This window comes from Myotis davidii, unplaced genomic scaffold (genome assembly GCF_000327345.1).
Source record: "Myotis davidii unplaced genomic scaffold, ASM32734v1 scaffold1285, whole genome shotgun sequence".
NCBI lineage: Eukaryota > Metazoa > Chordata > Mammalia > Chiroptera > Vespertilionidae > Myotis > Myotis davidii.
The window spans coordinates 69969-84954 of NW_006296049.1; the positions used below are offsets into that span (position 1 = coordinate 69969).

Genomic DNA, 14986 nt, shown 5'->3' on the forward strand with positions numbered 1-14986 from the left:
ACAAGAGAGGGTAAAAAATGGACACATATGTAATCCCCCTTGTAATAAAAAATAAAATAAAATAAAATAAAAAAAAGTTTTCAACAAGCAACATATTAGAGTAAAAAGAAATCCCCAAAAGCTCTAACTCAGGGGTCCTCAAACTACAACCCACGGGCCACATGCAAATACAAATATTGTATATGTTCCGTTTTGTTTTTTTACTTCAAAATAAGATATGTGCAGTGTGCATAGGAATTTGTTCATAGTTTTTTTTTAAAACTATAATCCGGCCCTCCAACGGTCTGAGGGACAGTGAACTGGCCCCCTGTTTAAAAAGTTTGAGGACCCCTGCTCTAACTAAATAAGAAATAACTCATTCTCCTGGTCATATATTATACTAACCATTCAGGAGAAACAATGTTTTGCAGACACCAAAGCTCCTATGATTTTGCCTCAAACCATCTAACAAGGACAAGAAAGCATCTGTGGAACTAGGTTCAGAAATCATTGTCAACTCTAGCTACCATGTCCTTGGGCTACATGGAAGACACAAAAGGCCAGCTCACCCACTTATATGAAGTTCAGTCCCAGGAGGCAAAACTGGACAAAAGGTTAATTTTATTCTCTTCTAAGTTTAAAAAACAGAGTGGGCCTAAAACAGTGCAGCCACTTTGGGAAAAAGTCTGACAGTTTGAAAATGTTGTTACCTCAGCAATTTCACTCCTAGGTATATATACCCAAAAGAATTGAAAACATATGACAACACAAAAACTTGCCCATGAATGCTCATAGAAGCAGTATTCACAATATTCAAAAGGTGAAAACAACCCCAAAGTCCATCAACAGATGAATGGATAAACAAAATGTGGTGTACCCATAGCATGGAGTATTATTTAGCCTTAAAAATGAATGAAGTACTGGCACATTCAAAACAGTATTCCAAGTGAAGGAAGCCAGATATAAAAGATCACGTTGTAGGATTCCAATTATATGAACCATCCAGAAAAATGTAACTTTATAGAAACAAAAGATTAGTGGTTGCTTCGGGCTAGGGGAGGGGAGGGATTGGGAGGAGATGGAGGAGTGACTGCTAATGGGACAGGGTTTCTTTTTAGGGTGAGAAAAATGTTCTAAAATTGACTGTGGAGCTAGATGCACCACTCTAAACAATCTAAAAACCATTGAATTGTACACTTTAAATGGGTGAGTTGTAAGGTATGTGAATAAGCTGTTTTTAAAAAACAAAAAAAGGTGAGGTGAGCTTTATCATTTTTATCAGGTAAGCATTTATAGCTAAAGTCATCTATCTACACCCAATCTTTAAGCCCCTCCAGCACAGTGTTAACAGTAAAACGTCCCTTATCCTCTTGGTCCCTCTAATCACCTGAATAATAACATAGTTGGCCTGCTCTGGGCTCAAGTCAATTTGGAAACTATGAGAATCAAATTAGGGGACCAAGCAAAACAAAATTGAATGACAAACAATAAGCACATAAAAAGATGCTCAACATCTTAGCCATCAGGGAAATTCAAGTAAAAACCACAATGAGATATCACTTCACACCCACCAGGATGGCTATAATAAAAAAGACTGTCATTGACAAGGAAGGGTTGGTGAAGATGTAGACAAACTGGAAACCTCACACTGCTGGTAGGAATGTGAAATGGTGCAACCTCTGTGGAAAACAGCCTGGCCATTCCTCAATAGGTTAAATATAGAGTTGCCATATGAATAATGAACCTTGAAAACACTATGTTAAGTGAAAGAAGTCAGTCACAAAGACCATACAGGGTGGGGCAAAAGCAGTTTTACAGTTGTCTGTATGGAAAATAATACAATCATTAATAAATAATACAAGAATAAATTATGTTTCCCATACTCACAACTGTAAATCTACTTTTGCCCACCCCTGCATATTATACAAAATGTCCAGAATAGGCAAATCCATAGAGACAGGAAGTAGATTAGTGGTTGCTTAGTGCTGAGGGGGGATGGGAGGGTGACACTTAAATGGTGCAGTTTCTTTTTGGGGTGGTGGAAATGTTCTAAAACTGATTGTGGTGACGGTTGCACAATTCTATAAACATTCTAAACACCACCGAATTGCACCCTTAATGAGTGAATTATAAGGTCATAACAAATGAGTGACAAATACAATCCCATTTCACTTGAAGAAATTAGAAATGCCTACTTACTGCATTAACATTCTTAAGCCTGCACACTCTGCCGTTAAGTCAAGCAAACCAACTCTCAATTTTTGGCTCCTTCTCTGGTTCCCCCCACAATATTATGCTGTGATAGTCTTCCTAATCCCACTTTTCTTTTGAAGGAGAAGGGGGTCTCCCTCAGGCTTCTGGCAGCCCCTCTACCTCCAGGTTACTTCTTCCTTTGGTGCAGGAGTTGGTAGCCATCAAGACTAAAAAGCTGACATTTGGGAGTTGGTTTTACTCCATTTGCTAACAGCTTCTGGCACCTGAAGAGTCTCAGAGCAGTATCTTTTGCTATGTCCAGATGTATTTAGGTAGATAGAAGGGGAGGCTCACAGCTTCTCTGCTATGGTGGGTGGTAGTTGTGACCTAGTAGCAAAAGCCTGGGACCCAAAGTTCTCAGAAAACCTGACTTCAATTTTTGATTCTGCCCCTTACTGACCATGTGGCCTTGAGCAAGTCTCTCAACCTCTCTAAGCTTCATTTTCCTCATCTGTAAAATGGGGATTATACTGTCTATCCCACAGGGATATCCAAAATGCTTACAAAGCCATCTGGAACATAGAGATACTCAATAATTCAATTCAACAAAACACGAGCCATGCTCTGGACTAGGTGCTGGGGATACAGATAAATACAGTACCAGCTGCCTTCAAATTGTTCAGTATAGAAACACTGTTAACAGGCCTTCATTTTCTTCCTTCCTCACATTAGCCTTCTTTTAGGACGGCAACAGACAGTTCAAGACTATTCTTTGCCTTTATAAACTTTCACCTCTGTGCTCCCAAGAGAGATCTCACTGATAGGGTAGCAGCTATGTTTACATCCTTGACGGTTAATTAGTTATGGGGAAATATCCCTTTTATGCTTTCAAGTTATTATGAACACTGATTCTTAACTCTTCCAGGCCTTACCTGAAGATGTTTCCACGGTGAAAGTGTGCTTATTCAGCACTTTAAAATAAGTATAGAAAACTCTCATTCTCTCTTACTCCCTGTTAACCCCAGCCTTTCTGGATTTATATTCCAGTTGAAAAGATTGGTCACAAAGAATCAGTTCCCAGTTTAGCTAACTTAGTGACCAATTTCTGGCTCACCTCCTGATTTAGGGTTCAGGTTTTACTCTATAAACAAAGGGCTTTCCAGAAAAACACTAGTTCAGTTTATAAACAGAGGCTATCACAAAGTAACTAGAGGAGAAAATGCAGGAGATAGTTTCTAAATCAAAATGTATTAACATGAATCCCATCCTTCCCTTGGTGGAGCAATTCCACAAGTCACAGAAAAATATTTTTCATTTTAGAATAGATTGGAAAAGAGCCTTTGCCAAGAGCCAGTTGTTTAAATTTTCAATTTGAATTTAAAGCAGGATTATACATGCCCAAGAACATCATGCTAGTGGTATTTTTAGCTAATAGGTAGGATTGCTGTGTCCACGACAGTTTAGAGCAATCAGGAGTGAAACTATTAAACAGCATCTCTCACTGTGGCACTTTTATCACAGTACTTCTATTTTAATATTTTCCAAAGCTCCATCATAAAAATACTTGTAAAGCACCCACGTTAGGCACAGTACAAAGTTCAAATAGATAGCCACAGTTTCTATCTTCATTATGGGTTTACATTAAGCAAACCAGATATATGAAAAAATCTCAAAGTTAAGAGCATTTCCACTGAGCTGCCATCCAGCCTCTAAATGTCCAGGCAATTCCAATAATTGCACCCTCTCTATGTGTTAAAAGGAGAGGAGTAATGAAAATGTTCTAAAATTCACTGACCATGGATGCACAATTCTGTGAATGCACTAAAAGCCACTGAGTTGCACACCTAAATGGGTGAATTTTATGGTATGTGAATTATATCTCAGTTAAGCCATTTAAAAAGGAAGAATTGTTCTTATTCTGTTCTAATTAGTCAAAGCTATTTTTTTAAAGCTCTCATACTAAAGGGTATCTAGCTAAAGGCTACACTGATTTGGCAATGCTGCCTCAGTAGCCACAATGGAGATTAATCTTCCCTTTCGCATACATCTCTCATTCCCTCATTCTCTTTCCGTTATTCGCCTAGTCATTCAAATTAGAAGCTTGATTCCCTAGTTCCTTTCCAGGTGTTCCTCTGCTCTAGCTAGGTCTTAGGTCTCTCAGGTATTCCCAAGCACAATTGGTCCCAACTGCTGACCCTCAGCAACTTTCCTTTCATGATCTCAGGCAAGTCAAGTCCCTCTGCTACTGTCGCTGTTCCGGTTTGCACAATGAGGGTTTGGACTATATAATCCTTTCCAGCTTCCATATTCCATGTAAAAAAAAATGAACACTTACTTGGCCAATAACATGTGATCTCTGCCATTTTAGCCAACAGACATATGTTTGGATTATTCATTTTGTAAATGCCCATGTGATACAATCTTTTAATGAACAGTGTTTAATATATTTATAAAATGATCAACATGGAGTCCATATTTTTAAATACTATCACTTTATCAAAGAAAATTCAGAGCCCAACACAGAATGCTTGATAGTCCCTATAGACTTGTCTCCAAGGGTTCATTTTTGAATGAGAAAAAAAGAAGCTTTTGCATGTTGGGATCCTGTTGGATTTACCAAGCCAAAGAAAGAAAATTGGGGTGACAGAGCTTTAACAGCAGTGGCTCAACTGAATCCTAAGAGAAGAAAGACTTTGTGTAGCAAGTGGTAGAGAGACCTAACATAAGACAGCACCTCAACATACATTATACACTCTCAGAAATAGTCTGAGAGCAATAAACACTGCAGGAATCCTTTTACCCTGGACAACTTGCAGCTTTGTATGGAAACCAGTTACATTCCCCCAACAAAACTCACAAAAATATGTAGTCACCAGTTTCCAACACCCTACCACCAGACAAATTCACAGTATTGTTTCCATGTGCCAAACATCAGAGAGCAAAACTGAAAGAAACACATCAATTTCTCCTACACACACACACACACACACACACACACACGACAAAACCATTTTCTTTGCAGAACCTACATTATCAAAGTTGTGGGCATGAAATAGATACATACCGGTTGCTAATAAAAATCAGATGTTTAGCTCTACACTAAGAAGCCAACAGCAAACACAGAAATCATAAAAACAATAACCCTAAGGTGTGTTTCTTATCTTTAAGCTGAACACCAAACATGGAGAGAAATGACTCAGAGTGTCCATCTGCATCTCTCCCATTACCTCAACCCAGCCAGCTCTCCTGTTAGTTACCTCCCTACGCTAGTGCAGAAGGTGCAGGCCCCTCTCTTCTTTCCCTTCAGGCTCTTGGCTGGAGGTACTGAAGCAGAGTGGGGGGAGGGCGGAAAGGACAAAGGTAGGCGCTTTAGATCCCTGGGCTTGAGGATAGGGCTCCCAGCCTCTCCCTTTCTCATCACGCCACCAACGCACCTGCCCGGGAGAGGTCCCTTCCTCCACCTTAGTAACTGGTCCATGGGGCCTAGATGTCCGAAGAGCCTGGGAGTTGCAGCCCTCAGAGACAAAAGCTGGGCTAACAAAGAGGAGGGGGAGGCAAAATAAGTCGGTGCAAACAAAAGCGTGGGTTGGGGGCCCTGAAAAGGCCAAGTCTATCTCTGGTGTTCCCAGAGGTAGCCGGGTTTGGTGGATTCAAGAGCGCGGGGGAGGGGCGCTTTAGAAAATTCCTCAGAGGTTAGGGATTAGGGAGCTGCTACGGGAGGGCTGAGGCCCTGAGGCACAAAGCGGGCAGAACTGGCTGGGAGAGGTGATGGCAAAGAGATGCCGCAGAAGGGGCCTGGAAACGGGAGAGGGTCGCTCCCTGGGCCCGGGAGGGACCCCCAATAGGGGACCCAAGCTGTGCCCGCAGGGGCTGAGGGAAGAGTACAAAGGGGGGGCAGTGTTGGAAAACAGAGTCAGAGAACAGAATCGTAGAGAGGCTCAGGCGGACAGGGAGGGGACCTGACCTCCGCCCTCGTCCGCCCCACCTCACCTGGCGCCGGTCCGAGTCCAGGTCTAGTGCTGAGAAAGCGCCAGCTCCGGCTGCCCCTACGTCCCGCGCGGGAGACCACGGACACAAAGCGGGGCGCGCTAGAGGAGGGGAGGAGGGGTGGAGGGGGAGAGGGACGGCAGGGAGGAGGAGGAGACGCCTGAATTAATTTGCATAACTGGCCCCGCCCACTCGCCCCAGCCCAGGGAAGCTCTCTGAGAACACAAAGAAGGCCCTCGTAGGGGGAGAGGGTCCACTCCTGATTCCCTACCCCGAGGTTTTGGCATCACCTTTTCGGCGCGTTTTTGGGTTTTTCATGGTCACCCTGATATGGGAAGAAAAAGGGGGGAGGGGGGATCATAGAGCTTTGGCCCAAGATGTTTTAAGTCGGATCACTTCTCCCTGAAGTACTTCTAACCAAGCTACCCTCCTCCGTTCCAGGGCACACAGTTCCGTGTCTTCGTCTCTGAGCCCTCCGAGCCCCATTCCTTCCCCTCCCCTTTTTCCAGCCTCCCCAATCTCTGTGCTTCCTCCCGTAGGCTGCTGCCCACTACTGGCCTTCTGTTGTACTGCAGCCCTGATCAGCAGGTTCTGAGCATAGCCTTCATAGATGCTCCCTGACTTGCCCAAACCTACCCCTGTCCAGAGAGCAAGAGGTTACTGCACTAAAACAGAAAGGACCTTGTCTAGTGGCTTTGATGCCTATGATGGCAAAAAGCCGATACTTGAAAGTGTAAACTCCTCAAATTATCTTGCCCCTCCTTCCTTCTCCTACCTTCCGGTCTGTACTGGGCCACAATGGTGACTGACTGGCCAGCCCGTTTCAGAGCAGCTGCAGCCTGCTCATGAGTTGCATTCCTCAGGTTGACGCCATTCACCTGTTGAAAGAGAGGAGCTATGAGCCACCCCTAAAGCAAGAAAGAGAGTCCTATGTCATAGCAGTTAGGACAGGGAGATGGGTACCCATCCCTAAGCCTACTCAGATGCCTTTCTCAATATCCCACCCTTGCCCCTAAGAGGAAACATAAAGGATATGGCATCCCTAGTGTAGTAATTATCTTTATGAGGTCAAATGCTAACCAGGGTTAAGATAAAAGGAACATTCATTTCCTCCTCAAGGATAAATCTCATCTCAGTCCCTGTCCCTCACTAAAGACATACAAAAGAAAATATAAGTTTTCTCCAGTTCTTAGCCTTTAATCCATCTTAAGAAGTGTTCCTTAGAGAAAGCAAGGTTTCCTCTCCTCCCTTTTAGACTGGCACGGCTCCTATCCTCCCACCTCGCCTTTGTCTCCTCACCGATAAGATCCGGTCTCCCCTGCGCAGCTCCCCACTCAGGTCAGCTGGGCCTCCTGCCAGGATGAAGGAGACAAAAATGCCTTCTCCATCCTCTCCTCCCACGATGTTGAAGCCCAGGCCTGTGGAGCCCTTGTGCAGGATGATCTTGCGGGGCTCTCTGGTGGGAAAGCAGTGGAAGGGTCAGAACAAGGTAGATATTATCTGGCATCGCTAGGAGGGCCTGTCTGGAACAAGTCCCGTATCACTGCAGAAGGACTTGAGTCCCTGTTTATGATACCCTGTTCCTCCCTTTCTCTCCTAGAACCTGCTTGGCTGCTGTTTTCTGCCAGGTGCCAAGTTTCAGTTCCTCTTCCCTCCCTTATTCCTGAGGGCTTGGAGTCAGCTCCCCAGTGGATAGTCCCCTACTCTCTCAGATCAGCAAAGCCCTAGCCTGGACTCTAAACACTATAGTTCAGAGCCCATTCACTGGTCCTCTTCCTCCCCAGATTCTCCTATCCTACCAACTGGTGTGATGGAGCTGGGGCCACAGAAGGGGAGCCAGTTAGGAACAGTGGAATCACTCTGGAGTTGATTGCACTCTCCATCCATAAAATGTGCATACTTACTTTCCACATGCTCCTCTGCTCTTCTAAAATTCCACCCCCAACTCTGACCCCTCCTACCTTCCCCAATAACAGATGTAATCACCAATTACTATGCACCCTGGCTAAGTGATGTGGGAGACAGAGATAAAGAGTTCCCAGGTCCCCCAAGAGGGCACAAGAGCCTGACTGAAGCAAGGGAACAAATACATAGAAAACCTGGACTACAACTAACCATGTGTAAGAAATCCCTCAGTAAATGGTCACAGTGTCATCAGATGAGAGCAACAGCCACTCAGGTATATCCATATACAGACTCCCAGCACACTTTCAGGCCCACCACATTCACTTTTAAGCATCTTTCATCAGAGGAGCCCCAAGTCCAAGATTCCTCCTTTCTTGCTCCAGGTCTAGGCCCTAGGCTTCCTCAGTGAGTCCCGGATATTCTTGCGCGAAGCCCTCCTCTCCTCCTACCTGGCATCCCCTCCAGGTCGTAGGGAGCGGAGCGGCCAAGCCCACCTCTGCGAAGCCCTCCTCCAGGCCGAGGCTGAGGCCGAGCCCAAGCCCTGGGCCAAGCCTGAGCCCGAGAACTTGAGCGCCCTCTCCATGGCTCCTGCGGTTCTCCCCCGTCCGCCTATCCTTCCGGGGCCCCACTGCAGCCAGCCTAGCAGCCTAGCAGGCCCCACCCCACGGCAAACCTGTCCCCCGGAACCCTGGCCGGCTTGACCAGTTCCACAGAGGCCGCCGCCAGAGTGGGGCGGGGCTGGTCCCTATGAAGCCACCTGGCCCGCCAGCCTCCCTGCGTCCCACCCAACCCCACTGGCCGCGCGGCTTTCTTCTGTAATTCGGCATGATTGCAGCAGAGGGAGCGGCAACTGTCTTGGGGCAGGAACTCTGCAGCCTCCACCTCCTCGGTCCCCAAAACACTCCACCCCACCCTTTCTCTGCACTTTGGATCGGGGCCACACACTTGGCACTCCCCCTGATGGTAGAACTTGTCCCTGCAGTCTCTTCTGTTCCTTCTTAGGGCCCCAAGGGCTGAGAGAGGGCCTCAGACCCCAAAGGTGGGAATGATGAGGGCCTTGTCCTCTTCTTTGCCATACTACACTAGGCCTGTGGCCAGCCAGAAGCGGATTCCTCTCGTCCCCACCCCTATACAGGGGGTGGGATAGTCTCACCTGGTGAAGTCCTCCTCAGCCAGCATGTGCCTGGGAATTGGAGAGTAGCGGGCGGGGGGAACCTGAGGAGGAGCAGGGTAGCTGACCTTGCTCTCTACAGCCCCCAGATAACCCAGGCTGGAATTATGGCTTATGTGGTTGTCAGCCAAGGCAGTAAAAGCTGGAATCAAGAAAGGGCGAGAAAATTTCAGAGACCATTCCACGTAGGTACCTTCCTCTCCTCCCCAAGGACTGTCTCTCACACCCCACCTCAGATGCACCTCAGCACCAAGGGCTGCTAATTCCTCAGGCCTCTCTGCCCCACTCCACCCCAAGGATTCCTCCTCCACAGTCCCTTTCTGAATCCTCGGCTCAATCCTGTGAGTCTTAGAAAGAGCTGAAGTCAAGGCAGTCTACAAAGAAAGGCATGGCTGGAGGTGTAACTAACAATAATCCCTCACATCTCAATAACCTAATACAGTTTTCCAAGGGCTTTCTCATCCATGATCTCATTTGAACCTTGCAGCAGGCCTATTAAGAAGGCAGCACATATATCATTAGCTCAGCTCCTTTTTGCCAAAGTAGAAACTAAAGACAGGTGAAAGGGACTTGCCCAAGGGACCAGCTATAAGGTGTGGACTCAGTTCTCCTGAGCACTAGTCCTCCGTTCTCTCTCCATGTTAACAAGGGGTATGCACTTCTTCCCCTCCAGAAACCAGGGGCAGGGGCTTCAGCCCAGGGACAGGGCAGATGGGTACGTACTGCTGGCATAGTCAGGAGGTGCGTACATGTCGTTGAGGTGAAGGCTGCCTGGCTTGGCCACCTTCAGATAGACCATATCAGAGGTGTTCTTCAGTGAGGCCACAGCTTCCTCATGCCTCACATCCTGCAGATTGGTGTTGTTCACCTAGAAGAGGAGAGACCTTCGGGCTAGCACTTGAGAGAAGGAAGGGCATCTCAGGGACTCCTGAGAGGGGCCCTTTCAGTGAAATTCAACAGTGCTCCCACAGAGACCCAAATACAGTGCTGTGAAGAGCAGAGAAGCCTGGGATAGGGGTAGAGAAGATAAGGGACTCCCAGCCATGAAAAGAAGTAGGGCCTTGGTATCTGATACACCCAACTCCGATGATGCTCTTGAAATTCCCCACAACGCCTAATACCTGAATGAGGTTCAGGTGGAGTGAGAGGCTGCTAGAGCTCCACCTTCCCACCCTACCATTTGGGCATTTCTGTGAAGACTGTCTCACCGCCAGCAGCCGGTCCCCAATCTGTAGGCGGCCATCCTTCTGAGCAGCACCCCCCTCAATGATCTTGGTGATGTAGATGCTGTTGTCTCCTGGGATGTGCTGGTTGCCAATGCCCCCAGCAATGCTGAAACCCAGGCCTGGGCAGGAACCAGCAGGAAGTGGGAGAAGGACACAGAAGTTAGAGTGCTCAGTCAATTCAATCCAAAACCCAACACCTGCCCCCAGCCAACACACTCCCCTGGGAATCCCAAACACTAGGCTGCCATCCCGAGGTCAGTAGGGTGAAACATAAGGTCAAGAAAGAAGGCTGTGAGCTGGTATGGGGAGTCAGGCAAGGAGTAAGGCTATTCCCTTCCATTTCCTACATAGCCAACCAGGGACCTCTGGCCAGAGCATAGGAACCCAGAGGGCCACACCTTTGGGCCCTTTGAGCAGGTTGACCTCCATGATGGTCTCAGGTGGGGGTTGTCGCCTCCGCACCACCAACCGCACCACAGGGCCCGCCTCCTTCAGCGCCTCCACAGCTCGGCTGTGCACCACCTCTGACACGTCCACCTCATTCACCCGCAGCACACAGTCATTCACCCTGTGGGGGAAGCCCAAGAGGCATGACACTGTGACACAACCCCTCCACCCCTCTCTCCCCTCCTACTGCTCCTCTCCCCCAACCTCCTCCTCCTCATTCCTTTCCCCCTCCTCCTCTCAGATAGAACCAAAGGGCCATCCTGCCAGGCAGTCCTCCTCCCCTCATCTCCATCCTCCCCCTGCCTCCCCCAGCCCTGCTTCCAGGCCACCTCACCCTAGCCTCCCGTCCATGGCAGCTGCTCCACCAGGAATGATCTTGGTAATGAAGATGCCAGGGTCATCAGGGACATGGGGATTGTCAATGCCACCTGCAATGCTGAAGCCCAGGCCGGAATTGCCCTGCAGAAAGGAGTGAAGGGGCACAGTCTGCTCACTCAGAGGGCATGAGGAAGGGTTCCTGGTTCCCCAACCTCGCCTAATCCCCAGGCCAGGCGCTCCAGGCCTCAGAAGGGGCCAGGGCAGACCAGGGCACATTCGTCAGAAACCTGGTGGCTTCCCAGCCTGTGCTGATCATTTTGGCGTAGAGGCCTCAGCAAAGCCACCCCCTCCCCAATTCCCCAGGCTTCAGCAAGCAAGGTCAATTAATATTTGTTAGTCGGTTCACTGATTGATGCAGTGATGTGGCCTCTGAGTGCCGCTGTTTCCCCATCCTCTCAATGCAGGTCCCCCTCTGAGTCCTAAGAGTGAGGTTCAAGGCCCTCCTCTCTCTTGGCTCAATCCCTCCCCTCCATTTTCATCCCACCCCACTGACAAACTCACCCGCTCCAGCACTATCTCCTCATACTTGAACATGCCATCGCTGCCATTTACCTAGGGGAAGACAGAGGCAGTTCCCTAAATGCCTTCTGTACATCCCCCAGCCAGATGCCCCCTGGTCAACCTGCTCCTCCACACTCCCCATAGAGTAGAAGAGCCCAAATAGATCCCAGACACCTATTGGCCACAGATGGGGACAGGCTGACCCTGAGGAGTCCACCTCTTCCCCTTGCTTCCAGCCATATCATGCCAAACTCAGCTGTTCATTTAGCTCAGCTCAATGGTCTGGGACTGAGCCAGCCAGTGGTGCACTCAAGGAGAGACGGGGCTCCAGGGCCTTGTGGTTCACTAGGAGGGGTGTGGAGCTGGCCTGAGGCGGGTGGCAAAAATGGAACATGGCAGATAAACCAAGCCATGCCCAGCATCCATGGGGGTACCCAGGACCTGGACAGGGACCTGCTTGCCTTCTTAACCACAGCTCTCCATGGTGCAGGTCACAGACTCCCACTGTGTCAGAGGTAGAAAGACCGCAGATACCATCTTGTCCAATCTCCCTCATATGATAAATGGTGGCACTGAGGCTCAGAGAGGACACAGATTGTGTTAAAGGCACACCGGGAGTTAGCGGCAGAGCAGAGACTAGAACCTGGATTAAAGCAAGCTGCCAAGGCCACTGATGTGTTGGCCACTCATCCCTTTCCCCAGCAGAGCTCATGGGAAAAAAGGAAGTTGCCTCCTTCAGAGTACCTTATAAACCCTCATTCTCCATCTCCTAATGTGTCCCCAGGAACCCAAGTCTACATGGGTAGAAGGAGTGAAAGTCCTAATCCATTTTCAACCAAGAGGTGTTTAGTACGGAACCCTTTGTGTTTCCCAGCAGGAAGGCCCAGGGTAGGATCTGGCCGGGAGTCAGAGGCAAAGCCAGAGATGCTACAGGAGCAGAATGGACAATATTCCCCAGGAGGGAAAAGCTGATGACCATGGACCGATTGGCAGCAGAGTCCATGGCCTTCAACATGCAATAGCCATGGGAGAAGACACAAGGGAAGGGGACAGAAACACAGGGTTATTCTGACCAGCCCACAGAGGTGGCCTCCCAGACGGGACATACTAGTAGCCATTGTCAAGTAAAAATCTGATTCTGGACAGAGAAGTAGCATCTGCTTTCTGGCTCCCACTCTCATCATCCCCCCAAATGGAGAAACCCTCTTGCCTCTCTCCCCAGGTAACCTGACAGTCCTTCCCCATCTTTCTCTGGCTCTTGCCTTACCCCTAATCTCCTCCTCTGAAAAGGGGACCTGGGAACCCAGGGTGGGGGCTCCTCCATATGCCTGTTCTGCTTCTCTCTCCCACCTTCACCCCACACACCTTTGGCTTTGAGAAGCAGAGAGGATGAGATGAGAAGAGAACTGGCTAGTTATGCCTCTACCTTTTCTGGACCTGACTCCAAGACTTTATGCCCTGCAGCTCTAGGAGTTGGTGGGAGAACTCCAGCTGCAGCCCCACTCTGGTCCCTGATCCCAGGAGGAACTGATGGTTCTTCAGAGTCCCCAAACCAACACAGCTGCCTGAAGTACCATGCAACAGAAACGCAACGGAAAGAACTGCACATGCAGCTCTTGCATGCACCTGGGGTACCATGTGTGCCCACATGTTATAAGCCATGCTTCCAGCCCAGCTCCAGTGAGATCCAGAGGCTCCTGCTCCCAACTGGTCCACCCTCCCACTGCCCCCCTCAGGGACTCTGCTCCCAGGGCCAAAAGGCATCCAGAGATCAGCCCCAGCAAAGAAACATTGCCAACTGTCACCCATCTCCCAGCTGAGCAGGACAAGCGTAAGAGAGTGTTTGTAAGGATAGGGCCCCTGGATAGAGGGGAAAAGGAGAGAGCTAGACTCGCTGAAGAAGGCAAGGGGCCAAGGAAAGAGACACAAGAAATAGTAAGTGTAGACAGACAGAAGGGCAGAACCAAGGAAGGACTCCTCTCCCCAGGAAGTCCCCATCATTGCTTCTGAGTGAGAGCACATCCTATCCCCAGAGAAGGACAGAGGTGGCCAGAATGGTCACTACCTGCTCTCGACAGCAAAACCTCCTCCTCTCTCCCTACCCTGGGGACTGCAGAGCCAAATAACCAGGCAGGCCCTCCGCCATGTGTGCCAGGGACCTGGCTCTGCCGGCCCAGCCTCCATTTTGCTGCTTCTCCCATAGATGCTCCTTCCATTTTCTAAGCTGGCAGTTTAGGCTGGGAGTGGAAGACAGAGTTGTGCCTTGCACCCAGGGGTTCCCAAGCTGTAAGCCATACCTGGGGGGCCAAGTTCTCCCACGTCTGGGGGTACCTAATGGGGCATGCCCCACTGGGGGCAGTTCTTACACCAGAGCAGATGTCCTGTGCCCGGCTCCAGGCATCATGCCTGTTCTGGAGCGAGGAAGCCTGTTTCAGTTCCCCCTCCAGCACACACACACTTCAGAGCTGCTTGGACAAAAGAGTCTGTCCTTCTCGGCATCCTCTCAGCCTTGCTTGGGACGTGTCTCTCTCTTCCTCTCCTTCCCCTCCTTTGCCTGTCAAGCACCTCTTCAAAGGGACACACCACACACACACACACACACACACACACACCACACACAGAGGCACATATGTGCACACACTTGCAGCCACATGCTCACACACATATACATGTAGCGACACACACGGGGAAACACAGCCGTCCCTGAAGGCTCATATACAGAAACACCTCCGCGGTCAGACATTCTCATACATCCATGTGCACATTCACACACAAAGGGACTGGGACGGAGAGGGACTCATGGCATGGAGGGATGAAGCTCAGCGAGCTGGGCACATGGGCTCTACATAGATTCACAGGAGCTTCATTGCCTTTCTTCACACACCTCAACATACACACACACACATCACACATGTCACATGTCCCCCCTACGCAGAGCACCATGCCCCCTCCTCCCCTCCCGCGGAGACACACCACACACAGCTCCCGCAGAACCTCCCGCCCCTGCCAGACACAGAGACACTGCTGAGCCCCCGCACTGAGACAAACCCAATTCCCCACACAGGAAAATGTGCTCCTCCGCCATACCTTCACCCCCTGACACACACAGCTCCTCACAACCCCCTCCAAACGGAGACCCCCAAACAGACACACACTGTGAAGCATACATTTCCTACCATCTCTCCTGGCCCAGCTGCAA

General features: G+C 49.2%; 1 protein-coding gene across 6 annotated transcripts in view; it reads right to left on the reverse strand.

The window, feature by feature from the left end:
- DLG3 (discs large homolog 3) overlaps window positions 1–11834 on the reverse strand; it is a 49866-nt gene extending 38032 nt beyond the window's left edge. For 4 of the 6 annotated variants that reach the window (XM_006770942.2, XM_006770941.2, XM_015568628.1 and 1 more), the window contains exons 1-8: window positions 11788–11834; window positions 11243–11367; window positions 10860–11029; window positions 10444–10580; window positions 9959–10103; window positions 9218–9377; window positions 7459–7615; window positions 6935–7037 (exon numbers count right to left, since the gene is read on the reverse strand). In XM_006770942.2, coding sequence (XP_006771005.1) covers window positions 6935–7037; window positions 7459–7615; window positions 9218–9377; window positions 9959–10103; window positions 10444–10580; window positions 10860–11029; window positions 11243–11367; window positions 11788–11820 — 1030 coding nt within the window. In that variant the 5' untranslated portion in view covers window positions 11821–11834. Of the gene's footprint in view, window positions 1–6162; window positions 6318–6934; window positions 7038–7458; window positions 7616–8513; window positions 8664–9217; window positions 9378–9958; window positions 10104–10443; window positions 10581–10859; window positions 11030–11242; window positions 11368–11787 lie in introns of those variants that run through there. The other 2 variants (XM_015568629.1, XM_006770943.2) reach the window with 2 other exon arrangements.
- Between the last annotated feature and the right edge of the window lie 3152 nt (window positions 11835–14986).